Source organism: Podarcis bocagei, assembly GCF_964188305.1.
Source record: "Podarcis bocagei genome assembly, chromosome: 5".
In the NCBI taxonomy this organism is placed as follows: Eukaryota; Metazoa; Chordata; class Lepidosauria; order Squamata; family Lacertidae; genus Podarcis; species Podarcis bocagei.
Window position 1 is genome coordinate 64,393,259 of NC_138129.1, and position 27,225 is coordinate 64,420,483.

A 27,225-nucleotide genomic window follows, 5' to 3' on the forward strand; every position below is an offset into this window, starting at 1 on the left:
GCTTGCATGTGCTGGGAAGCATGGAAACAGTGTGAAGGAATGGGACCTGCTACAGAACGTTGCAGCATATCTTCACAACTTTACCCCACCCACCCGAAAAACACCAGGAGAGAACTTCTGTTCAGGGTCCGAAAAACACCAGGAGAGAACTTCTGGTCAGGGTTTCAGTCAGCCATGTTTCTTCTGTACCAGAGATGGGGAACTTGTGGCTTTCCAGAAGATATTGTTAGATTCCAGTTCCCATCACCAGCATGGTCAGTGGTCAGGAATGAGTCTGCTGAGCCAGACCAAGGAGGATGTCATGAGCACCTTTGGAGAGTTCTGGCAGGAAGACAGGGCTGGAACCTTGGGGGCAGGGCCTTCTCCCAACTAGGGCAATATGCTGTTGCTGCTTCGACTTTGGCACTAGTTACCACACTTCACTGGGCTCCTAGACAGCTTCAGTGATGGATGGGTGGTGGGACATTTGAATGGATGTTAAGCTTTGCTCTCATCCATGCTGACTGCCCGCCATCTTAAATTACTCAAAATCAATAGGTCTGTAGTTCTACCTGGACTATAGATTTCATTGCTCTGTGGGGCTGAGGTAGCATAAAATGGTGGGTGGCCACCACTGAAAGGAGCAGAGCTTGGCTCCCATTCAAAAGCTGAACTGCTACCCAGCTCCGGAAAGCTTTTGTGGGGACTGACCAAGGGAGCCTTCCTTATGTAGGATCACCATTGACTTCTACATTTGTTTTTGGCTATTTGCCTTGAAATGTTTATTAAGTTCTAATGTTTCACTTATTTTACTATAGCACAGCTTCACGGTTAGTCCACATGTAGAAATCCTATTGTAGTGGTATATACAATGTAACGTGAATTTGCTGTATACAGTCCACCAAGGCTATTTCGTTCAGGAAAAATATATATCCTATTTTACCCTTTGGCTCAAAGGTTTCCTGGCCGGTAACGAAAAACCGACGTTGCAAACACTTCCATAGCTATTCATCTCAACCAGTACCATAGGTCTGAGACAATGCCTGGGATGCTTACTTTGCAGGTTTGTGGACACATTGCAGAATTGAGGGTGGCATGTAGCCTTGCCTAAATTTGCCTAAAGTGTTAGGAGTGAAAAATGTCTGGTTTTGGGGGAGGTGTCCGAAAACATGTTGGTTAAAAAATGAAAATACAGTAGAGCGTTGATAGTGGGCATTCTTACAATTTTATACTCTGTAAAAAAGCATTCTCTTTTGATTTCAGTCACATCAATGTTACTTTAAAGAAACAATTAACCTGTTATTTTAAAACATTCTTCTGATTATAATACCATTCATTCACCTTCTCTTTTTTAAAAAATAGTACTTGCTGACAATCTGAAGTCCAACCCAGGAATTAAATGGCAATACTTTAGTTCAGAAGAAGGCATTTTTACTGTGTTTCCAGCTCACAAATTTCGATGTAAGGGCAATTACGAGCATCGCAGCAGGTATGGTTTTATTGATTTTTTTATTTTTTAAAAAACAAAATCTGAACAGAAAATATATCATGGGTGATTTTATTCGATATAATTTGTAGGCTGCCCTCCATTATGAATGTTATATCAGTAAGGATGGTAATATAATAATCTGACCACACCCGGTGAACTTTTAATACACTCAAACAGGCGTGATGAAAATATGGATTTTAAGTGGATTTTAGCACATGGTGAAGTTGTAGCGTGATTACTGCCTCAGGTGCTCAAACACTAGCTCAACAGACATTCAGTGTGCCAATGCTCAGCTGACTGCAGCTCTGCAGTGGAACTGAAGATTTCAAATAGGGTGACACATGCTGGTTGCTCGTGAAGCAATCATATGGCTATTTCACAGTGAGCTAAACAGTTTACTGGTATACTTAATCCCAATTGCCAACATGATAGTTCAGTCTTTTGAACCATTCCCCATTAACATCTTCACTTAAAAAATAAAAATAAAAATCTCACTCTAAAATATTAACAGAGCTTTCTCCAAGAAGTATTAAAATCAAGAAGGCTGAAAGAGCTTTCCAGAAAGGATGGTTATCTCCTTGCTACACACAACACTCTCATACTTTGAAATTGCTATATAGCAATAGGCTGCTGCCAAACCAGAAAGGTGTGGCAAGTGAAGTTCCATTATTCAATTAAAGTTGAATGAGTGAGGAAGTATTCAATTGCAAATGCTGGAAGGGACTGAAGACAATTTCTAGATTAAGAAGCCTGTCAGCAGTCAAATGCCCTGATCCAGCAAAAGCTATTTACGTGCAGAAACAGGTTCCTTGTGTTCCATGTGCAAGGATGTAATAAAAGTTTATTGGGAAGAAAAGTAACCAATATGAACATAAGAATGGAGCTGGATCAAGCCAAGTGGCCCATCTAGACCCTGCTCTTTTTTCCTGCTCAGTGTTCTTGCCATGGTTACAAAATTCACTTGACATTCCAGTGGTTTTAAAATTTGCCTCTTTTATTGCTTTATCACATGAATTCTGGGAATTGTAGTTCTATGAGACTACAAATTACCTCTTAGATAGGTTTGTCCCATTAATAGAAAGGTAATTTTCAGAGCTGCTTCAGAAGTATCAGTGATTAAACAAGGCATGTATTTGTGGAATTTTTATTCCACTCATTTGAATGGATGTTTGTCAGCATTTCCTTTGCATGTAAGCTTTGCATGTCCACTATGTGTTTTAAAGATCCTAGATGTTAATACTGTACCAGTGTATGGCGGTAGGTTGTTTTAATATTAAGAGCTGATGATGCCAACAAGTATAATCTTATAGACTATTTTCCTGAATTCCTTTTTCCTGTAATAAGAATTATCTGGGAGTCTTTGATATAGTAATATTTAGACACAAAGATCTTTTGTTTATGCCAGAGAGTCTTTGGTCTTGACAAACTGAGAGGTGGAACAGGGTGTGTATATTCCTGTTTTGTCTTTTTAATTTCCTTTGTCGGGATTCCTTTGTCAAGATTTTCAAACCTCAGTGGAAAAAACAACAACCTTGTTTTAGTCAAACCCTTCTCAACATGCAGATACTCCGCTCCCTTAATAGACCTGACAAAGACTTCCCTTTAATAGTATGCAGAGATAAGAAAGTCTTGCAGATTATTGACCTTTATGAATGAATTACATTCTAGGGCATTAATAGGAAAGACTATCATGGCAAGAGACTTTGTCTGATGATCATAAACCCAAGCCTAATGCACTAATGCAATTTTACACAGTTTGCCTTTTCCCCTACATGCTAGCTATACTGTGCTGTAATAATTTCTCCAGCTGCTTAGCAGTCACTGCATCAGCTGATATAGATGTAAACCAATTCAGACCTCATGCTTCCAGTTCAAAACAGGGATTCTTTGTTGAAACAAGTTCTGCGTGATGTAAACATCATAATTGGTTGGACTATTACTAAATGATGGATTTAAAATTGGATACCTAAGGCTTACTCAGATAACCCAGTATAATTTTTCCTGTTGCATTCAAGAATTAGACTTGCACACACTGTTTGTGTACCATTCACACAGTTGCACAGCAGACTCTCTGGGGAAACTAATTCACTTTTAATGCTTGAAATCTTTATCATGGTTTGTCCTCTCAAAAGTCTCATCAGGTAAGGTCACTGTTATTCCAGTGTTTATAAATATTTGGGGAGAATTTTGCCCAAGGCTGCCAAACAAGTCAGCCGCTAAACTGGGATTTGCTCAACCAAAAATAAGCACATGAAAGAAGTTAAGATAGCATCCGTATCAGCTCTCAAAACATGTTCCAATCATTGTCTAAGAACTCTTTAATATGGCGCCTTTTGCAGTTCTTTGCACAGTGTGATGTAGTGGTTAGAATGTTGGGACTAGGAAATGGGGGGTTGGATTGACCCCCCTATGCAGGGATGTTTGGACTTTCCGAGTCTGGCAATGGGCCGTCAGAAGTTTGGAGCTGTTGGGACTTCCAAATTTGGAGGGAATTTGAAACATGTCTTAAAATACCACATGGAGTCTAGCCTGGACTATGGGAAAGGGGCTGATTTGTTGAAAAGGGTCAAAAACACTACCAAGCTGGAGTTCCCACGAGTGAAAGGAAAATATGAAGAAGAGCTGCGGAAGGGACATGGAAGAGATTTGAAGGCCTCGGATATAAGATCACCAGGTTAATGTGCCAGACTAATGGGATAAAAAGGACTGACAATCCCGGGGCCAGGGGGAGGGGACGCTGGAAGAAGATTGGATTGTTTTTATTTTCTTTTTTTATCATTAGAAATGTTTTATAAAATTGATGTACGTTGGAAAAATGTTGAAATGAAATTACTTGGCTCTTGTAAAAATGTTTTAAGAATTAGGCAAAAAGGTAATGGTTATGAGAAGTTGGTAAAAATTAAGATTTAAGTCTTAAGCTTTAAGGTATTTTATAAGATAAGATGAAAATAGAGTAAGGTAATGTGAGGACAGAATATTATGAATTATGGAAAGGATTTGCTGCGACAATTATTAATCAAGATACAAGAGATGGGAGGAGGAGGTCATGGAAAGAAGGTAATGAAAGTGGAGAATTTGAAAATGATGGTTTTATTTTTTCTTTTTCTGTTTTTGTCTTTTTTCTTTGTAATTTTTTTTAAAAAAATCTTTTTTCAATAAATATCATTAAAAAAAAATAGAATGTTGGGACTAGGACCTGGGAAACCAGGGTTCAAATCCTCTCTCGGCCATGAAGTTCACTTAGGTGACCTTTGGCCAGTCACTGCCTCTCAGCCTAACCTACCTCACAGGGTTGTTGTGCGGATTAAATGAGGAAAGGAAGAACCATGTACACCACCTTAAGAGCTCCTTGGGGGGAGTGTAAATGCAATAAATAGATAAATATTTACAGTACCAAGGAGTGCCTTCCAATGAATTCTCCTTCAGTTTTGTTCAAAGCTTCTGTGCAGCTTCCTGACTTCTTTTTCAATTTCAGGCCTGTCTACGTCTCTACAGTTAGACCTCAGTCTAAACACATAGTTGTCATTGTGGACCACGGGGCTTCCGTTACAGAGACACAGCTCCAAATTGCTAAGGATGCATCCCAAGTTATTCTCAACTCAATAGATGAACATGATAAAGTGAGTTAACTCTTGCAAGATAAGTGACATGTTCTGGTTTTAAATATTCATTTTTGTTTGTGGGGGTGGGGGGTGCCTCCAAGGCCCAGTGTGTCAGTACTGCACTTCCCCCAGTCATAGCTTTAGGCAGGCTTAGAGTGCCCCCAAAGCCTGGTGCTGTTGCACCCCAGTTTTCTAGCCTTGAAGAAATTCAGGATTTTTTTTCTCCGTGTGATTCTTGGCTTCAAATGTGCTCTGATCATCTGAAGCCCAGCATTTTTGCAGGAGAAGAAGAGGATGAGCATGGGGCAACTATTTTACATATAATACTCTGCTTCTCAAGTGATCCGTGCAATGGAACAGGGATGTTCGCTGTGGTTTGCAAATTTGGGGACCTCAGCTGGCAATATATTGTGGAGGGATGGGGGGGGGTGGGGAGAGACGAGTCTTCAGTAAAACTTCCTTCTGTGGCTACTTCAAATGTGGTAGTTCCCACACAGGTTATTCAGAAGACTCATAGATGTAGTTTTGTTAGGACCCCAGCCTTCCTGTTGTCTCATACTTGGCAATAACATCCCTTTCTCCTTCAAATCCTATGGTGGTGTAGCCCTAATGCCCATTACTGGTAGTCTAGAAGCTCAGCAGGTTTACATATGGGCAGAAACTGCAAGGTTTACCTATGAGCAGAGACTGTCATAATTCCTTCGCAAAACAAAGGCCAAAATCTCTCTCACACACAAGTCTAACCCTTTTCAGGTTTGACAGATTTATCCCTCTAGTGTTCTTTTCTTAGACAATTGAATCTTAAACCCACATAGACTTTTCTGTTGGCTTATCATGGGGTGTGCTATAATATGGCACATAAAGAATTCTAAACGGTACGGTAATCCAATATATGTATTTCTCTCTCTTAAGATCTCTGTGTTAACCGTGGCAGACACAGTGAGAACCTGTTCCTTGGATCAGTGCTATAAGACATTTCTGTCTCCTGCCACCAGCGAGACAAAAAGGAAAATGTCCACCTTCGTTAGCAATATAAAGTCATCTGACAGCCCTACCCAGCATGCGGCAGGATTTCAAAAAGCGTTTCAGCTGATACGAAATACAAACAATAGCACAAAACTCCAAGCAAGTAAGTCTATTATTATGCAGTATTAATGGGGTTCCCCCCTTACCCTTGCATCTTTCTTTCTTGCATTTCTTTTTTGATTTTACTATCTCATTTTAGCAGGGGTTATAGAGGGTTGTAACATTTTGAAGTACTAGTTTTTATTTTTATTTTACCTGAAATGACAGTGTTTGTTTTTAAATGAATGTGGTGCACAGCAGCCAAAAGAAGGTTTCGTTGCATCTTTGTCTTCACCTCTGCCAATTTCCCTTTCCTCACATGCCTTAGTAACTGCAAGGCCATGTTAGCTAGATGTTTCGCACAGAATCATCTCATGGGGCAAATAAGGTGATTCCTTTGTGAATCCAACTAATGTCCGAACTGCTATAAGTGAGTTTTCTTCCACTGGTGCAGAATGGCCCAGATAATGAAATGTATGTAGTTCCAATTTGAAACTTAGCAAATTTGGGCTTCACCAGTATCTAGTCCTGAGGCCTAGGGTGTTATGTGCTGTAGGTAAGAGAAAGGTAGCACACTGTCTGCCACAAGTCAAGTAACAAACCTCAGGCAAAGGGTTTTTTTCTGTATTCGAACAAAACATGCATTTCATTCCCAAGATAAATTTTAGTTTAGTAAAAACAAGGACTGAGAGTTTCACTTGTGCCAGTGCATACTCAGACTCTGTCCTGGTGTCTGTGCACAAAACCAGGTCTCAACCTTGAAATAAGTGAAGAATGTGGGAGATTTTGCAGTCGAATACATGAAAATGCTCCTGAGCAGATGCAGGGTTTGCTACCATGGAGCCACTGCAGAGCAGAAAGAAGAGCTTCATATTGGAAGGTGCCCTTTCCAGGCAGTCTTGACCCCAGACAGTTTACTGAAGGAATCGAGCACCATTTGTGTGCAACAGCTGCTGAAAAGCAAGCACCATGTACCATTCCAGCTCCAACAGCATGTGCTGAGGGCAGTTGTACAACTACCAGTTTGATCTCTGCATGGGTTGCTTTTGAGCATGCCATCGCAGTCTAATCTGATAAAGTTGTTGTGGCCTGCTTGAAGCCCAGAATTCGTTACATCCTGATGGCAGCGTGTCTCTCACAAACCTTCTATCAAACATTTGCTGTCTACACAGTCCTGTATATACATAATAGTATACACGAGTAGACGATCCAGTTTGAAAAGGCGAAAAGTAAGATGTCAGGAATTTGAAACCTCCATCCTTATATTTATAAGTGCTGAACAAGAGTATGTAGAGTACATAATACAGTGGTACCTCTGGATACGCACACCTCTGGTCGCATATCCTTCGGGTTACGCATGCAGCGAACCCGGAAGTATTTTTCTGGGTTTCAGCGCATGCGCAGAAGCGCTCTATCGCACCGTGTGCATGCGCAGAACAGGTACCTCTGGTTGTGAATTCCTCGGGATCCGACCGGCGCTCCGGAATGGATCCTGTCCACAACCAGAGGTAGCACTGTAGTTACTGAAGCGTCAAACTCCCTAACTGGTGGAGTATAAAGTGTGAGCACAATACTTAGATCTATATAAAACTCCTTGCAATTCAGACAGATAAAGACAAATTGGGCAGGTGGCACCCAGTAATGAACATTATTTGGTTCTGTTTCAGTGTTCAGTGTTTCGACGCTGTTTTACAGTTTCAGCTTTATTTTCATAGTTCGTTGTAATTTTTTCCTTCTCTCAAAAACACAGGCATGGTTTTTCTATTCCTGTGGGAAACCCTTTTTTTCAAAAACGGCTTCGTGTATCACTTTTGTTCCTTTCTAAAATAGGCACTGGGAGCGTATGCTAGCCTTTAAAGCTGAGGTATTGTATATTGTGCACAAACAACAGAATGGAGGGGGCATACCACTCCATAATTTCAGAAATAGGACGTGCAAAGTACTTCCATTTCCTTGTAAACAATCCTCTTGCTTGTTTTCATTTCCAGCAGAAAAAAATTATTATTCTGGCGTATTGTGAGGTTTCTAACTTCCTGCTCTCCCAGCAGGCTCTGCATGCATGTCAAATAAGCCACACAGTATTTTTTTGTATTTTTTTTTAATGGAGATTTGAAATGCACATTACTGAGGCATATCTGGTTTGAGAGATAAGAAGGATACTGAAAAGATGGGTGTTTGCATACCTCTCAGCTAGTCTCCAAAAGAGCAGTGGCCACCTCTAATTAATTTACATTCTTACAGTTCTTTCATTCCAGAGGGTTTCACAACACTTTCATAAATGATAAATCCTTACAAAGCTGTTACGGCAATTCAGTAACCTAGGATAAAAACAGAAAATAAGTGCCAATAGTCAGATGGAATACAGTCTGTTGACAATGGAAAATATATGGCCAAGGGTTTAAAAACACTTGAGTACCTGGCACTGCAATTTGTTTAAGTATGTAATAGAAAAGTAAGATCCTAAAATTGTAAGGAAGAGCAGTAGCTTGGGCTATAGAACTGCAAAATAAATTAGGATACTGCTACGACCTCTTTAACAGTAGAAGAATGATGTTATGAACAAGTGAGCGGTGTCAATAATATTCCCCACACTCAATGTTTTCCAGGCACTGACCGGCCCACTGAATAATGCAATTCTGTAAACTACTGTCTGCCTGTTGATTTGGAAACAAACCTCAGTAATATTCTGCTACTGCTGGATGGCAAATTGCATTTTCTACTTCATCTGCCATTCTTCCAATAGCCCAAGATGGTTGGGGATGCAGTTAGTTTGGAAGTGCTATGTTAAGAGTGATGATACAGAAAACCAGCTTTCATTTCTCCTTATATTTCCTACTTCCTTCATCCAAAGTGCCAAACTAGATGTGTGTTATGTTTGTTATGCCTATTTGTCTAGTAAACATGGGATAGGAGTCTGCTTTCTTTGGGGGGGTGTGTGTCAAAATGTGTACCTTACGTGGCTATGCTCAGGTGCTTTCAGCCTCGTCCAGTTCCAATATTGAAAGGGGTGAAATAAGATCCTATGGGTTGGATCCAGTGTATTAGCTCAGGTCCATTAATTTCATTTTGTCTACTCTGTATACAATCTTATATGTTGTTGCAAATTTAGGAATAAATTTAGGAATAAATTATAGTCTCCTGGCCAATATGCACGCATTGCCATCCCCTCCAAGATGTACACCACACACAACCAATCTTCCAAATGGCAAAATCATTGTTATTGTGTTTGGATTAAAGGTTTCTTTTATGTTAGATTCTGGCTTGAAAGCTCTGTAGGATGCAGTAGAGCTCCTTCTGCCCAGTCTACCCACTACCCATTATTGCAGTGGTGGTTTTTATATTTTCATTTACTGCAAAGAGTCTTGATGCTGGGAATCCAATGTTGCAGATATGTAGCATAATGTAACATGTTTTCTAGTCTAACAAGCTCCCATCTTACATATCTCAGATACAGATATGGTCATAATTTACTTGTCGGCTGGAATAACGTCTAGGGATTCATCAGAAGATGGTAAAAAGACCACACTTCGTGTCATCAATGAAGAAAATGGTTTTCTTAACAACTCTGTAATGATCCTCACCTATGCTCTCATGAATGGTAAGAAGTTATCTTTTAAAAAAGAAAAGAAAAATTAAACTTCTAAAGTTCTTTGGGCACATTGACACATCTCGGTCAATGGTCAGAGATGATAGGAACTGAAGTCCAACAACCCATTGTGTGCCTTTTCCACTATTTATAAAGATTTCCACATTTGTGCATATATGATGTTTCAGAATTGCTTAATAAGCCGGAGACTTGCGTCTTCTCATCTGACTGTAACATTTCTTTTGCAGAGGGAGTGACAGGTTTAAAAGAATTAGCATTTCTCCGAGATCTGGCGGAACAAAACTCGGCAAAATATGGAGTACCTGATCGAACTGCTTTACCCGTGATAAAAGGGAGCATGATGGTTCTGAACCAGCTGAGCAACTTGGAAACCACAGTTGGCCGGTTTTATACAAATCTCCCAAACCACATGGTTGATGAAGCAGTGTTCAGTTTGCCCTTTTCAGATGAAATGGGAGATGGTGAGTGCTTCAGGGACCTGAAAATGAAGATGCTTTAAAAAAAATGGAAAGGTTTACAATGACTTATGTATCTAACAAACTTTGTAGGTGGCATTTTTACATGTCTGCACCTTACAGAAGCTATGAAATTAGGAGGAGAGTTCCTGGAGGTATTGTACTAAAAACCCTCCATCCACAGTACAAGAGCCTTATTTGCAAAATGAGGGCCAGTGTAGCATGATGTGCAAAAATGGTGATGCAGTAGGCTATAATGACTGTGTTTGCTTGTCCTAGTACACCATAGTAACAGTTAATACTTTACTGTGCTTTGCCCCAGTGTAAACAAGAGCAGCAAACTGCAGTCCCTGGCCTAGCCTTACATCCAAACCGGGAGTACGGTTTGTTTTGCTCCAGACAAACCACAGTGTGAAACAAGTATTTATTCTTGGCTTACCAATCTTTTTACTTGAGTGAAACAAGCCACAATCTACAATCTGTACATAATGCTAAACTAGGGATTATGGTTTGTTGCTAGGGAAAGAGTGAAGCAGAAATGAGACTCCACATTTATGGTAAATTATTAGCCGTTGCCCACAATGACATATGAACCAGGCCATTGTCAAGAATGGGTTTTCTTGTTTCAGTTGCTGCATATTCCCAAAGGCCTAACAAAATTCTGACGGCTGCTTTTGTTGTAGAAAAGTTACATGAGGAGGAGGCAAACTTTCATTGGAAAAATGGTTTCCGCTTTTGAATTGAGGCTCCCTCACCACCATTAGCTTTCTTTGCTCTCGAGTTCCAGATTCACGTTTGTAAGAGTAAATGCATGTCTGGTAATCCATGGGGAAGAACATTGGCTTGTGGCATAGAGGGGACTTCAAGTAGCCACTTTGGTTGCTTCTTCACCAAAAATTTATCTGTGTGACATTTTATTTTATTATTTATTAAATGTATACACCACCCTTCATCTGAGCCAAGATAGTGCTGGGTGCTTAGATAAAAACAGAAGACAGAGCTGGATCTTGACTAGTGTCTGTGGTCAAGCTGGTGAGGTTAAAGCAGGCTGAAATTCAGGCCAGAAAAGATAGAGGTTATTTACATGCTTGGGGAAGGTGGTTAATTCCTGTAATAGGTGAGGTGGCATTTTTTCTTCCAATCAAGTTGATTGCCTAGGGCTGCTGGGTAGACTGGTATCAGCAGTGGCCAGGAGCTATATTTGTCAACTTCATTTGCTGCGTATGTGATGCTTTTTTGGAAGAAGAAGAAAGATCTTGTGGTGCTGTTCTGCACTTTTGTGGATTGACTGCTGCGATATACGTCAATGTGGTGAATGTCCTTGGAAATCTTAGTTTTATTTTATTTTATTTATTTGTGATTAAAGCTTAACCTCATTTGGAGTATCTGAGAAACCTAGCCATCATGCCTTATGAGGAAAATAGAAAACAAAACATAACAGTTCCACAAGGAATAGAGCTGTAAGCATTTTATTTGGATCAATTTTTTTCTGCCATGTACTTTTAGATGCTTCTACAATGTACAACAAAGGGATTCCAACTTGTAACAAAATTATTCTGTCATTGACTCTCCCACCTTTTTAGTTCTTAGGTAGTGTGTCAGTTTCACCGTAGCAGCCAGTTCCCAGTTTCCCCATCCATTCATTTATTGTCGGTAGGATCTGTAAACACCATTTTCCAGCATATAGTAGCCTCAGTGCTGTAACCGTAAACAAGATTAAGTCCCTAGATCCCCACCTCCTTGGATTTTTTGGTTGCTCTATCTCACCCTCCAGGCCCTACCACTAGCTAGCTGAGCCACAATTGCCACTATCTCAGCCGCTGCAGCAACAGTGGTGCTAGACCCCATTGGACCCTAGTGTTTGCCCCACGGGACTCAGTCCTGACTTTAGACCTACAGAAACAATATGCAGTACATAATTGGCACTTGAATTACACACAAGTGCCATATATTATGGGCAAATAACAGCTGGTTTTCCAAAGCATGGAGATGTGCAGCAGTGATCTTGTTGAAATTAAGCAGGTCTTGAGTGTGGTCTGTTCCTGGATGAGAAACAGCCTGGGAACCCTGTGTTTGCTGCTTTGAACTCCCTGGAGAAAAGGCAGGATGTAAATAAATCCATAAATATAATTGTGTATTACTATTCTCTTTTCCTAAGCTCTTCTGATCCCACTTATATATAGTGCTATTTATTATTTGGGATTCTTGCTGAAGTTATTTTGGGAAGACCATCATCGATCTCCATGCTACCCTGGAGGGCAAAGGAAGGAATAGTTCACCAAACTTGCATAATTTTGTGCGACTATTCAAAGGAGCTAAATATGCATTTGCAATTCAAATCCCTTTTTTCTTTATTTTGGGACGGTGCTACTTGGCAGTATCCAGCTTTGAATTGAATTTACTGGACATGATTCCTCAAATTACCATAAAAACTAATCATGCCCATCTTTAAGTGTTTGAAAACATTCATGCATTTTTCTTTTATCCATCTACACTGGGCATAAACATTGCTGCTTTCATGTTTAGAATTATAATGCTTTCTTTTACCCTGAACCTATTGATATGCATAATCACCAAATGTCTGCTTAAAGATGCCTGTGATTAAACAATATACAAATTGCTGGAATAATAAACAAGCAAACCACAAAAGTATATTGGAGCAGCATAGCTGGTCCACTTTATGCTTCCTAACAGTTGCAATTTAATTTTATTTTTTTCCTTCTGCCCCACCCAAAAAAAAAAAAAATGGCACATAGGTTACATCAATACTGCTGATAACATGATGAGTTAAATTCCTTTAGGAAAAATGCTATAGCATTTAGTCTGTTAATTGGTTCGATTAATTTATTTTAATCAATTAAAAAGGTGCCCCCTATTAATCAGGCAATATATTGTTTTAATTAAGTAGATTAATTATTTCCAAGACAAAGTGTTGTGCCGTGCTTTGCCACACAGGATGGCTCTTGCCTTTCCTAAAACGAGATCTGCAGGCAACATCTAAACACAAAGAAAGGTGCTCCCTTTCAGAACAATTGTTGGTTCATGTAAAGTTGTGTACTAATGTAACTGATTAATTAAATTCATATTATGGTGTTAGCCAACTTAGAGTTCTCTCCACCATCCAGTGGTCTCCTTCTTCCTCAAAAGACTCTGCCCCTTCTCCCTTGCTGCCTTGTACGCCTCGACTTGCCTCCAGGAACACATGTGTGATGGCACCTTTCTGACTTCTGTCAAATCCCTTCTCAAAGACTACAGTTTTTGCGAAACCTTGAAACAACTCCGTAGTGGCCATACATAACATGGCTATAACTTAAGCCCAAGCATGTGAAACTGAAACAACTGTGTATAGCTTCCCTGCATATATTACTTTACAATGGCTTCTCAGTGAATTGTACTTCATTCCATAAAACCCCATACAACTGTCTGCTGGTGTTTTGCAGCATAGGTTCTCATGGGACCACAATGCTATCCTCACAATATTATTGCTGTAGGGATTCCTGAACACTCACCTAGAGTGTCTGTTGCAATGGCTAACAGAAGCCGCCCTGCTCCCTCCGAAAGAGGTAATTTAGACTGTGCAATAACTTCTTGGAAGTAAATCCCACTGCATGCAATAGACTGGGCCACAAATCACTTTTCTATCTCCATATATAGGTACCAGAGAGTTCCTTATTGCTAACTGTATGCGTGCTTTTTCTTGTTATTAACAGGTCTGATAATGACTGTAAGCAAACCTTGCTACTTTGGAAACCTGCTACTAGGAATTGTTGGAGTAGATGTTAATCTTGCCTATATTTTGGAAGATGTCACTTATTACCAAGATTCTTTGGCTTCCTACACATTCCTAATAGATAATAAAGGTAACTTCAAGGCAATCAAAATACTTCATGTTTTAGAGGTCAATAGTCAAATCTGTATTGTTTACTTTCTGATTCAGGTTGTCTCTTTGTTTTTGTCAGCTCATAAATAATTACCTATTGGCACTCCAAAATTCTGTTTTTGGGGTTTTTTTAAAGGGGAATGCAGTGTAGTGCTACATGTTTACTTTGGACATTTTTATATAGCATGCAATGTGTCCTGTATATGATGATAAACATGTGTGCCAACTCCTTTTTCTTTTCATTTTTAGGCTATACCCTTATGCACCCCTCCCTTACCAGACCCTACTTGCTTTCTGAACCACCACTTCACACAGATATAATACATTATGAGAATATTCCAAAATTTGAGTTAGTTCGACAGAACATCCTTAGGTAAGACTTTGAATTAATGCTTCATACATGCTTGCTGCATGCATGCTTAAGCTTCAGTGGAAATTATGCTGTACTCAGTGATTACAATTCAGCAGCTGTGATTCACTTGTGGTCTTACTGGTGTTTTTAGTGGGCAGATTATCCATACATCCAATAGGAAATCTCATGGTTTTGAATTGTGCTCATAGGTTCAGTTCCCATAGTTTAGTTTAGGGCTGCAATCCATTCTCTTCCTGCAAAAGTACCATTGAAATTAATGGGGGCAGCACACAATTATGTGAGCTTCCTTACAGTTTCCCAACATTTCATTGGGAACATTGCTCAGGAGAATATTGGATTGTCCACAGGCTGTCATCCCAGAGCCAAATGGTACTTTCTTCCATTTCTTCTGGGGATGTGTCTCACTGTTTTGAATACCTAATCACCAGATACTCATTCTGGATTTTATTTCTTGTTTTTAAAATCCTGGTATTCTTGGGTAAGTTCACTGGGGTGACAAGGGACAGTCCTGTCCTCTGTTCAGATGTCTGCAGATTATTGTGGTAACTTTTCTATCCTACTAGCTCTTATTTTAACAAAGTTAATTTGTTTGCACAGTGGAACCTCAGTTCTTGAACATCTCCGTTGACGAACATTTCAGAACCCAAATTCCAAAAACCCGGAAGTTAATGCTTCCGTTTTCGAACAAGCCTTGGAAGCCAAACAGCTTCTGCTGCGTGTTTTTCAGTTTTCTCAATTGAATTTGCCGACAGCCCTTTGTGCCTCTGTTTTTGAACGTTTCGGAAGTCGAACTGTCTTCTGGAACTGATTACATTCGAAAACTGAGGTTCCACTATATCCTGATCTTGAAATCATGACTCGTAAGTCAATATCCCCATTCAGCTATTAATAATTTTTACAGACTACCTCCACCCCAATGGATTTAACGAAGTTGTGTGGAGATGCCAAGAGTGGAAACATTGATTCTACTGGTGTGTCACAATTGTAATGACAACAGATTTTTCAGCCTACTTCAGTCTCTGTATTATTGCTGTTACATGTTTTCAAGGCTGCAGCTAGTCATTAATCTTTAAACCCTACCTATATTGTCTTTGTTATATAAACTTTGGTATACTCCACATATTTGACCACTCACAATACAAATCGCTTTACTAAATAAGTCTTGACTCTAAAATAAATAAGTGTTACCTTTCTTAGGCTTATTTATCTTGTACTTATAAAACAGCGTGGACAGTATACCTGAGGCTGCAAATATATAAACACAGAAATCAACTCTGTTGGTTTTGCTGTATGTCATCCTGCACTTTTAGTTCTGTGTTCTGCCACATAGGCTCATAAAGAAACTACATGGTTTAGAACAGACATGGAAACCATCAGTTACTTTGAGAGAAAAATGCTAGGCTATCAAAACACATCAACTGCAAAGGACTGGACAGTGTTATACAGTCTTGCAAATAGCTTTTATACATTCATCTGCCCACTGTTTGTTCTTCTCTTGCAGCTTCTTAATAACCTTTTCCCACTTCCATTCCCTACTCACAAAGTACCAGGTCACCATCCTTTCTGTCTGTCTGGGCCCTTGTAGACTTCTGAACCAAATGCCCCTCCTGGCACTTTAAGCTTGAGAGAGGTGGCAACAATAAAACCCCAGCATTCTATAGCTGGGGAAATTGACAGCACAGTGCTATCCACCACAGCCGGTCTAGATATTGGGAACACCCGGTGTGGAAGAAAATCGCCATCCTTTAGGGTTGCCCTGTGCACTGATGCACAAAGACTGTTCCATAGTGCAAAGATTTCTGAGCAAAGCAAAGATTAATTTAGCAGCTGATAGGAAGTGTTGTCATTTGTACTGTTGAGCATACAAGCAGCTCTGCTGCTAAACACAAACCAATGCCTCTGGTGATTTCATTCCGCTGGTGATATTATCTCCGAGATCTCTCATCCAGAACCAGTATATCTGATCAGAGTGGTAATACCACAGCCAGCAATGTTTTGGGTGGGGAACTGATAATTATGATGTAGTAAAGCATTCCACTTCCATTTTAATTAAGAAAAAATTCCTTCTTTAAGCAATCTCATTTCAGAGTAAACAGAAGCATCAATGTTTTTCTCCCTGTTTAATAAGTGATGGATATTGTTTGTTTCCAACTTAGCCTCCCTCTAGGCAGTCAGCTTATTACTGTCCCGGTGAACTCCTCACTGTCTTGGCATGTAAACAAACTGCGAGAAATTGGGAAGGAAGCCTACAATGTGAGCTATGCTTGGAAGATGGTAAGTGACAGAGCACCCTTTAAAATATGCTAATATATTGACACGGAAGGAGAATTTTAATAGCAGCAGGTATTTCCAAGAATTTTGAGTGTGTTGCATGGCCTCTGGGCTACATGAGGGCAACCAAAATGGTCAAAGGCCTGGAAACGATGCCTTACGAGGAACGGCTAAGGGAGCTGGGCATGTTTAGCCTGGAGAAGAGGAGGTTAAGGGGTGATATGATAGCCATGTTCAAATATATAAAAGGATGTCACATAGAGGAGGGAGAAAGGTTGTTTTCTGCTGCTCCAGAGAAGCGGACACGGAGCAATGGATCCAAACTGCAAGAAAGAAGATTCCACCTAAACATTAGGAAGAACTTCCTGACAGTAAGAGCTGTTCGACAGTGGAATTTGCTGCCAAGGAGTGTGGTGGAGTCTCCTTCTTTGGAGGTCTTTAAGCAGAGGCTTGACAACCATATGTCAGGAGTGCTCTGATAGTGTTTCCTGCTTGGCAGGGGGTTGGACTCGATGGCCCTTGTGGTCTCTTCCAACTCTATGATTCTATGTAGGTACCTCCATCTCAGATCTCAGCCAATCTAAGCAAGCCATGATTTACTGTTATTGTGTTTACTTGGGCTTTGTCCCTAGTAAATATGTTTAAGCTTGCAGTCTCCAAAGCCGACTCTGAGAAACTTTTAAGAGGTTATACATATTCATCATTTGGCACAGTGTTCTTTAATCTTGGGTCACTAACATTGTTTGACTATCATCCCTGGCCATTACCTAAGATGGCCAAGTATTATGTATGAATGTCCCTTGATACTCTTTTTGCAATATTGAGAAATAATATTACCCAAGGACTACCTTGCATTTAGATTCTACTTTTCCTATGATTCAGTAGCATGGTAATCTTTAGAAAATGCATAAAATTAGAAAAACAATTATCTTATGAATATTATGTAATACAGTTAGCTGCATCTTTGAAAACATATCATTTTGAATCAAGCAACACGATAGCAAGCAGTTAAGACAACAGAAGCAATATTTATTTGGTGTTTTGTGTCCTGTGCCTCTTCCAAGTTGCAGCACAGTCTTCCATGTTGCAGCACAGAGTGGCTTTGACAACTTGTCAGCCTCCATGGTGAGGACAAGAGAGAGAAAAATGGATTATATGCTCATACACAGTGTACAGAATTATATTTTGGGGCAGATCTATAACTGCTGACTTCCTGGGGCTACCTTTGTGAACTCAGAGCTATGTAGTTTTCCCTCAGTAGTTCACATCATTAAACTACTGAATTGTGCCTGTACTACTTCTTTGTCATAGCCATTCTGGGTTGTTGTTTTAAGAAACAAGAAAATATTTAGATGCTGAGCAACTAACCTAAATAATTTTTTTTTGCACGTCTCAATAGTTGCACATTTAGGAGTACTCTTCTGAATTGTTATTATTAATTGCCTTCCACAAGGCAATGTGCTCTAATGATATAACTTGTCTGAATTTGATTTAATTTTAATGATTCTTATTTTATTTTAATTGAAATGCTTTCCTTACTAATTTTGATGATCTTGTGGTTGTTTTTATTTTAGGTTCAAGATACATCATTCATTTTGTGTATTGTTGTGATACAGCCAGAAATACCTGTTAGACAACTTAAAAATCTCAACACCGTACCCAGTAGCAAGCTGCTTTACCATCGACTAGATCTCTTGGGCCAGCCCAATGCTTGCCTGCATTTCAAACAACTTGCAACCTTAGGTAAAGCGTTTATTTTCTGAAATCCATCCATTCACCAATCCATTGCTGTAAGCTAAAATAGTTATATGCTATCAAATCACCAGCCTGGAAAACCCGTTTGATCCTTATCCAATCGTTATTTATATAAATAGCATCTAAGATGTCCATTTCATATGTTAGATAAGGAGAAACTGAACTCTTGCAACTGTTTTCTTTTTTGTCTTGGAGATTGTATGTTCAATGAAAGATTTCAAAAGACCCATTTTTGGGTGTATGAAAATCCAAAGGAATTATTGGCTTTATGTCCCAAGTCCTGGGGACTAATCCCAGCCCACACAGAGCAGTGCAAAAGCCTCCAAAGGCTGATAGTTAAAACTCTAGGGAACTATGTGGTTCCATAGCACAACTAGGAGAACAAGGGCCCCAATCTCTGTGCTCATCTGACCAAGCTCAGGAGCAACTTCCTATTTAGCTCACCTAAAGCTTAGAAGGGAAATCTCATCATGTTTTGCATGCAGAAGGTCTCAGGTTTAGTTCCTGGCATCTACTCTGCCTGAAACTTTGTGGAGCCACTGGTATGATTCAGAATACAACAGCTTCCTGTCTTTCTAATTGTGTTTCACCCTTCCAGCTTTGCTGTCTGATAACTCCTGATACCCTCTGTTTTCAACGGTGTTGCCTGTCTCAGCCCAGCATAGGCTTTGGTACTCTTAACGGATAATAATAGAGCGAAAGTCTGCATGTCTGCCCTTGCTGCTACTGCGGCGTGCTGCTTTCTTTCAGCTGCTCTCCGCATTCTCCAAATCTAATGGGCCAGTCAGCACTGTGGTTAAATGCTACAAAGTGACGTGTCTTGAGATTGTCAGCTTCATTAAAAAAAACGAAACCCTCGTGAAATAAGTATACCAGAACCAGGTAGCTGCATAATTTACCTTTCGTCAGAAAGGTTGGGTATGGGTAGTGTTGTTACAGTTTTTCAAAGCTGAGCTTGATTCTCCTCGCTGTCAAATAAATCATTAGCAATAACGTGAAAACATTGAAGTTCTTGCCAGTCATGCTGTATCCTGTTGACTTTGGAATTATTCAGATTTTATTCCGAGCTATAAATATTTAATACCATCAATCCCTCTGAAAGAAGCCAGAAGTTAGAACTCTGGTGAGAGAATATACTTTGAAATATTTTTAATTGGTGAGTTCAGAGACTATAAAAACTGTGTAAAACTTCTGAATGCAGTGGAGCATCTTTTTTTTCTTTTCTGAAAAATACCTTTAAAGTTTTGTGTATTAAAATAAAGCACATTCATTTTAGAAATTTGCCTCAGGTTATATTGCAATAGAAAAATGGAACTTGGAGAGAGGATAAACAATTATTTTTATGCAAAATACTTTTGACAAATTATTTTAACATTAGTGTTCAGACCCAGTTCCTTGTGGAAACAGCTTTTCACTTCCTTATATGTTGTCCCCTAAAAATGAATATGCCCCATAAAGCTTCTACCACACTGTGCCCTCTGAGGAATGACCTTCTTCCCCTGCCATCTTTTGAATAAGACTAGACCAAGTGAAAGTAGGCAGTCTTGTAAGCTTCTTGAAGTCACAGAGTTATAGAATTGTAGAATAGAAGAGTTGGAAGGGACCCCAAGGGTCATTTAGTCCAACCACCTGCAATGCAGGAATCTCAGCTATAAAGCATCCATACCTCCAAAATACCTCCAAGGAAGGAAGAAGTTAAGACACTTGTTTAAAAACTATTAGCAAAAGTAGTTTTATCATTGTTGTTGTTGTTGTTGTTGTTGTTGCTGCTGCTGCTGCTGCTGCTGCTTATTTAAAGATCTAGGAATAAATTTCACTCGGCTGATTGAAAAAATTATGAGAAAAAAAATCCTGAACAGTTTTAATTAATATTTTCCATCCGGTCATATTAACTCAAGCATGTGCAATGCAAAACTAACATTGTTGAGTGCCTAAGGACCCCTTCACACAAATTTTCTCAGCCTAGGCAAGCTACTTATAGCAAAATTTGCTTCTTATAGCAAAATTCAAGCTTAAACTGAAGAAAGTAGGAAAAACGACAGGGCCGGTAAGATACAATCTAAATCAAATCCCTTATCAATACACAGTGGGAGTGAGGAACAGGTTTAAGGATTTAGATTTAGTGGACAGAGTGCCTGAAGAACTATGGATGGAGATGGTTGGACAGTGTTCTCGAAGCTACCAGCATGAGTTTGACCAAACTGCGGGAGGCAGTGGAAGACAGGAGTGCCTGGCGTGCTCTGGTCCATGGGGTCACGAAGAGTCGGACACGACTAAACAACAACAACAAGGCAAACTACTGTCTTCAGGTGGCATGTGCAACCTTGACAGCTGCCTGAGGTGGTCTGAGAAGCCTGCTTTCACTCCAGAATAGATACACCAGGGCAGACATTGCTTATACACCTTTGGGCTGCAATCTGTATTCAGGCTGACTCATGTACACGCAGGCGGCTGGCTACCCACCGCTGTCTTGCTGTGGGTGGAGACTCTGGGAAGTCCATATGGACTGACAGATGTGGACACCCCTAACGGAACTAGTCGCTGGGTGCCCCAAAACAGCAGACCCAAGTCTTTCTCTCCCTTTCCTGTACCCCTTAAGGTCCCAGGCACTAAGACCTGCCTCTAGTAGCTGCTAGAAGTTCCATTTCCCTGTGGCATCCTTCAAGCCCAACAGGTGTTTCTCCTACATTTAAAGCTCCTTCCCTTCCTTTACAGTTGAGGAAAGGGAAGAAGGTAAAGCTTCAGCAGTGTACTGTTGCTGCAACAGTACCCCCTGGTGGCCACGTATGCAGCAACACGGATGTTTGAAAAGCATCTCTTGGGTTATTTTTGCGTTTTCATCTTGGGTTGTGTTGCTCCAGTACGTTACTAGCAACAGCATCACTGAGTTTTCATATGGCTGGGTTTCAGGGGATATATTCTGATGTTGTGTATATTGCATGTATGTTGCCTTTCCAGAAAGCCCTACGGTAATGCTGTCTGCTGGTAGCTTCTCTTCTCCTTACGAGCATCTGAGCCAGCCTGAGACGAAGAGGATGGTGGAGCACTACACGGCATATCTTAGCGACAACACACGCCTCATTGCCAACCCTGGTCTGAAAGTACGTTGCTTCATATGCCCTTCGTTTTTGGCTTTTTACCTTCTTTTGGTACTGTGATAAGTCTTGCGGAAACATTTATTTGAGTTTCTTTGGCTCCAGATTTTCAAGAAGCATCTGGGTTTTTGCTTTCTCTGGTGGAGTCTTTGGCTGCATCCCTTGGTTTTCTGCTAGATCAAATAGATGGTTTGGTTGCAATTTTTGCACTTTGCTCAGTGCCAGGAGTACTTTGTACTTAGCAACACAAGGAGTGAATTAACTTGGCACATGAGGAGTAAGAAGGATTCTTTGCCCGGGCTGGAAAGAATAATGTTAACTGAGTTAACACACACACACACTTCTCAGCTACTTGGACTCAAAAATAGATTCCCAAAGATAGTGAGATAATGCTGTGTAACCATTTTAAGAGTCCTCAAGTAAAATAAACAATATAAAGGTTTGTTGGATCACGTGGGTGTTATCAGATCAGTGTTACAACACCAGGAACGGAGAACACTCTTTGTATTTGGGAGCATGGAATATAAAGCTGGGGACAGTATTTAGATCTACCCAGAGTAAAACATAAAATACAAAAATGCTAAGCATTTCCTTAGTATATTTGTTTTTTCATTTCTTGAAATTTGCTGGGTCCATCTGGTGTGAGAAGATTTTAAAGAAGTAATTGGGTTTAGATTATCTCCGATGAGTCTTTAGGAAACCCTGCAAGCAGCTTATTATCTTTTCAGGCAAGTCTTAAAAGAACCCTGCTAGGTCTGCCTTTGTTTTGCAGTTCTCTGTCAGAAATGAAGTAATGGCTACCAGTCACGTCACAGATGAATGGATGACACAAATGGAAATGAGTAGCTTGAACAGTTACATTGTCCGCCGTTACATAGCAACGCCCAATGGGGTGCTCAGAATTTATCCTGGTTCCCTCATGGACAAAGCATTTGATCCCACTAGGAGACAATGGTGAGTTTTAGGATCCCATTATGAAAGGTTTAAGAAAGCCTTCTAGGTTGATAATTTTGTATGTGTGAGAGAGAATATTTTGTGCTGGATTCGTAAAAAGTCTTTGTGGACTAAACAAGCAGAATTTTTCTCTAGTGAAATAGTATACAGTGATGAATTCAGTACTTTAAATCTGTAGTGGATATTTCACTGGATGCTTGCGTTTTCCAAGATAGCTTCTTTTTCTTGCCCTTCTGTGCAGCAGTGAATAATGAACGCATCTGCATATGGTTACTGAAATCCACCTTCCTCATAAAATCCCTTCCAAGCTTATCTCGTGAGGTTCTCATTATGAATTTCATATTCTTGTGGCGATCTTGAATCTCACTCTTGCATACAGCAATTCCCCCCCCCCCCCCGTTCTGGAGCTGTCTTATGCTCTTAATTCCACACATAAGATTATTCTAGTTTTAACAGTAGTCTATTAATTATGCACAAGCATGGTTTAAGAAAATGTTTTGTGTACACAGTAAATGTGATAATAAACATGAGGGAACTCCTGAGTGTGTTACATTCCATATGCTCTGTTGAAATAAGCCATCCAGGAGGGGGTTGCAAATCAACCAAGAAACTAGTTTATATACCAAATGCAGGGTTTCCCCCTCGAGCTATTCACACTGTCAATCACTTCTGTCAAGTCTACTGGCACAGTTTTCCTCTCGCTCTCTTTTAAATCTGCTCAGTGAGCAAAATACAGGAGAAATAAGATAACCATTTCCCAGCTATCCTGTTATTCTACATCTCAAATGTTTGCCTTCTCCCCCTCCCCAACAAGAGTCTGTCTTAAGAAGCTTGTTACAGTAACCTTGTTTTAATTAGCTGGATAGTCCTACAGTATTTTTCACAACCAAGCAGCAGGCCCGAAGGGGCTGTCTCTACAGCAGCAAGAAATATCACAGGAAGTAAAAGCTGCAGATACCTCCAGAAAGTTTTATTTAAACAGCAAATACCCTTCATGTTTTGAGTGCAGAAGTTCATCAAGGGCAAATCTCTGAAACAATAACATACATCAGCCGTTGCATTTATTTTATTTCTGGAATTTATTTCCTATCATTCTCAAGTATAATCAACGTACACATGCAAAACCTTTTTTAAAAAAACGGTAACTAGAAGTTACTCTTAAAAAAAATATGTTGATATAGTTTAGGCACATTGGCTCCCAAAAGCATAAGCAAGCTAAATTCACTTTGCACATAGTTCAGGTGTGTGTGTGTTTTTAGCAAAATTCAGCTTCCATGTGTTTTGCAAACTCCCCACCCCCCACCCCAGCATTCATTGTTGCCATGCAGAGTTATTTTATTACTTTAAATATGCTTATTTTCCTTTCTCTTAGGTACCTCCATGCTGTGGCAAATCCGGGATTAATTACTTTCACTGGGCCCTACTTAGATGTTGGAGGAGCTGGTTATGTGGTTACCATCAGTCATACGGTTCATTCTTCAAGGTAGATTTGTTTTTGGTAGTGACCAACATCCTTGAGCCACAATTAAACCTGGCTAATATTTTATGTAAGAATCTCCACAGATTCAACTTCCTGGAGGAGTAGCTATGTACCCAAGCTCTAGTTCAAGGGAACTAAACCATGCAGAGTGTATTTTGGTGGCATCTGAAAACATGCGCTATTAGACTTTTTGAACGCTTTAGTTTTTGTATAGCAAGTCTATATAATGCAAGAGGTGATGAAGCTACATAACAGTAGAAGAGGCAGTGGAAGCTTGGTGTCAGTGTGGTGTGTTTTCATTTTATTTTTACCTAGCTATTTAGTTAATTTTGTGTTTATAGACTTGTTAAGGTGCACAGAGGTTGTGTGCGCAAGTTTGCATTCCCCATCCCCTATCCAATAGATGAGTTGCTACTTCTATGGCATGGATGCTTCTTCCATGTGGTTAGGGTGCCATATTGCAGCAGTTGGTGACAGGCTAGTGTGTTATTGTAGGCAGAGAGTTACACTTTGGTCAGGGAGAGCCTCATGCAGCCATGAAATTTTACCCAAGAATTATTTAAGAACTCACATGTGAAACTGCTGATCTTCTAACAAAGCTGTGTAACTTGAGCCTAAAATCAGTCTCCATACCTGAGATAGGAAAGTGGGCAAAGTAACATTTTTAAGGGATCTAAGGAGGATCTGGATAATTACAGGTTGGTTAGCTTTTAATGGCTGTTCTGAGAAAGCTGTGGAAAGCATTATTAAACATTGAATTACCAAGCATGTAGGCAAATAATCTTGCTGAAGCAGATCCAGGATTGCTTGTGCGAGGGTAAGCCCTGTCTCACTAACCTAGAAATAAGAGGGAAGATCCTCTTATGAACATAGGAGCCAACTCCTAAGGACTGAAGTCCCCCCCATAAATTATTTGAGGGGGGCGGCCCCCACAAAGTTGATGGGTATTGCCATTCAAATGTTGTGTATGTGTCATAGCTGTCAACTTTCAGATTTGAAAATAGGGTTCAGCAGCCTTGAAAATAAGGGATCAGCAGCCTCACCTACCCCAGGGACAGTCTACGGGATACCTAACAATCCTGGATAGCAGCAGGAAATGGCGCTGGATAAGGGAATTTCCCGCAAAAAAAGGGAAGGCTGACAGCTATGGTATGTGTGTGCCACGTCTTGTGACTGATTATGCTGGGCGGGGCTTACCTCACCTCTCCCTCCCAATATTTTATTCAATTTGGCACCCCTGCTTATGAATCAGTAACTGGTTCAGAAACAGGAAGCAGAGACTAGGAATAAACAGACAGCTCTCCCAATGGAAAGAGTGTAAAAAATATCGAGGATCAAATTCATGTGTTCACAAATGATATGGGCTTAGGGGGCAGCAGTAAGGTGGCCACGTTTGCAGATGATACCTCAAGGTTGTTAAAACAAAAAGGGATTGCATGGAGCTCAAAAGGATATCTTGAAGCATTTACTGATTTTATTCTCATATATTGTACTCCCCCTTGAAATGTTTTTCATAAAAGTGTGGATTATAAATACGTACATAAACAAACAAAACAAAATATATAGTACAGGTGGGAAAATGGTACCAGATGTCTGAGAACAAGGAGATGGTTCCCCCCCCACACACCTTCTAAATATTATTGTGAAAAATATGCCAGTATAGGCTCTCAGAGACTGTGTTTTATGGCCCTTTGATGTGTCAGTTGCTAAGGCAACAATATGTAGTCTTGAGCTGAGGAGCAAAATAGGGGTATCAGCAGACCTCCACATATGGGCAAGATGTTATCATTTATTCACAGCGGCTCTTACTACTTCTGCATCTTTTAAGCTTTAACATACACAACACATACCAAATAACCATACTGCCTCCAGTTTAAATTATCATGATTGCACCCAGCTAATGTTGGCTGTCCACAAAATTTTATTTTTCTTGTGTTAGAGGGTTTTTGTTCTGATAATGTAAGATTCCCCAGCTTCCATTAAAAGGGGGGGGGCACTTCCTCATTGTTGGGATGGGGGTAATATTGAAAAACAGAATAATTGACACATTGGATGAAGAGAATGAGAGGGCAGATTGGCAGAATTTAATTCAGGTAGTGGAATGCTAAAAGATGCACTGAATTAACCTAGGGCGGTTCCACACAATCAGGGTTTTTTAAGGAGTGGTGGAGGTGCTTGGCACAATGTTTGTTTCTTATTTGAAATTTATGGTTCGCATTATGCATTTCTGCTGGGAAGTTACAGGACTTGCACTACATGTGGCTGGTCAGTACTTAACTTCTCAGACTACTGGGAAGTAGACCTGATCCTGGGCTAGAATTTGAGACCCATTTTTCTCTCTCCCCTACCCCTCTTGTCACATGGAAAGGGATAATGGGAGAGCCAGTTTGGCATCACGGTTAGAATCTCAGACTGGAATGATCCCCACTTAACTCCCTGGGTCACCTTGGAACAGTCACTATTTCTCATCCTGTTTTGACTTCTGAATACAGTATGGTTTTGTTCTGTATATTTTTGGGGTGTTTGCTCTGAAACACAACAAAAATTACATTAAAAAAACTTATTTCTCACCCTAGCTTAACCTCCTAGGAGTGACACCTTAAAAACCCAACACATTATTTGTGGCATAAATTTTCATGGGTTGGAGACCACTTCATCAGATGCATGGAGTGTGATCATCAGCTGGCAGACTGTGACTGTAGAACAGGGGGGGCGAGAGAGTAAATAATGAGATCGGAAGTAAATGTCGCACACAAAGTGCAGACAGTAACAGTTGCCTTAAAGCTTAAGCTCACAGGGTTATTGAGAAGATAAAATGGGGATGGGGAACCACACATACCACCTTGAGTTCCATGGAGGAAAGATGGGTTATAAATGCTGTAACACTGCAGTACTGTCACTTGGGCATGGGTACCGCTGAAGTGGGAAGAAACTGAAAAGACTAGCCTGTGATCTTGATTCTCCAGGATCTTTAGGTCTTATTCTGTCCATCCTGGACCCATGCTGGAGTGTTGCCATAACTGTTTTTTAAAAGCTGGCTGGAATGAACAGCAGCACAGTTAGCAATAGGATGGTGTGCCTACCAAATCCAGAAAGATGCTGGTTGTGCCTAAACAGGTGGGAATCTTTGCAACCAACAGAGGGCCAAGAAACCGAAATGTATATTCAGTTGGCAGTGTAACAAATCCCCCGTGGATATGAATTTCATATTCCCGGCGTG

The 27,225-nt window shown here is 40.2% G+C and overlaps 1 protein-coding gene and 1 long non-coding RNA gene across 3 annotated transcripts in view; one reads left to right on the forward strand and one right to left on the reverse strand.

Annotated features, from left to right (window-relative positions):
* Nucleotides 1-27,225, forward strand: part of CACHD1 (cache domain containing 1) — a 124,955-nt gene that overhangs the window by 75,845 nt on the left and 21,885 nt on the right. For both annotated transcript variants that reach the window (XM_081193672.1, XM_081193673.1), the window contains exons 5-16: nucleotides 1,342-1,468; nucleotides 4,944-5,088; nucleotides 5,983-6,199; nucleotides 9,584-9,733; nucleotides 9,970-10,203; nucleotides 13,908-14,057; nucleotides 14,327-14,450; nucleotides 16,607-16,724; nucleotides 18,296-18,464; nucleotides 21,435-21,577; nucleotides 22,344-22,525; nucleotides 23,898-24,008. In XM_081193672.1, coding sequence (XP_081049798.1) covers nucleotides 1,342-1,468; nucleotides 4,944-5,088; nucleotides 5,983-6,199; nucleotides 9,584-9,733; nucleotides 9,970-10,203; nucleotides 13,908-14,057; nucleotides 14,327-14,450; nucleotides 16,607-16,724; nucleotides 18,296-18,464; nucleotides 21,435-21,577; nucleotides 22,344-22,525; nucleotides 23,898-24,008 — 1,870 coding nt within the window. The remainder of the gene's footprint in view (nucleotides 1-1,341; nucleotides 1,469-4,943; nucleotides 5,089-5,982; nucleotides 6,200-9,583; nucleotides 9,734-9,969; nucleotides 10,204-13,907; nucleotides 14,058-14,326; nucleotides 14,451-16,606; nucleotides 16,725-18,295; nucleotides 18,465-21,434; nucleotides 21,578-22,343; nucleotides 22,526-23,897; nucleotides 24,009-27,225) is intronic.
* On the reverse strand, nucleotides 11,975-21,425 carry LOC308586850. Its single transcript, XR_014008100.1, has 3 exons — nucleotides 20,940-21,425; nucleotides 19,376-19,444; nucleotides 11,975-12,287 (listed from the first exon to the last, which is right to left on the reverse strand). It is a non-coding gene; the product is annotated as an uncharacterized lncRNA (long non-coding RNA).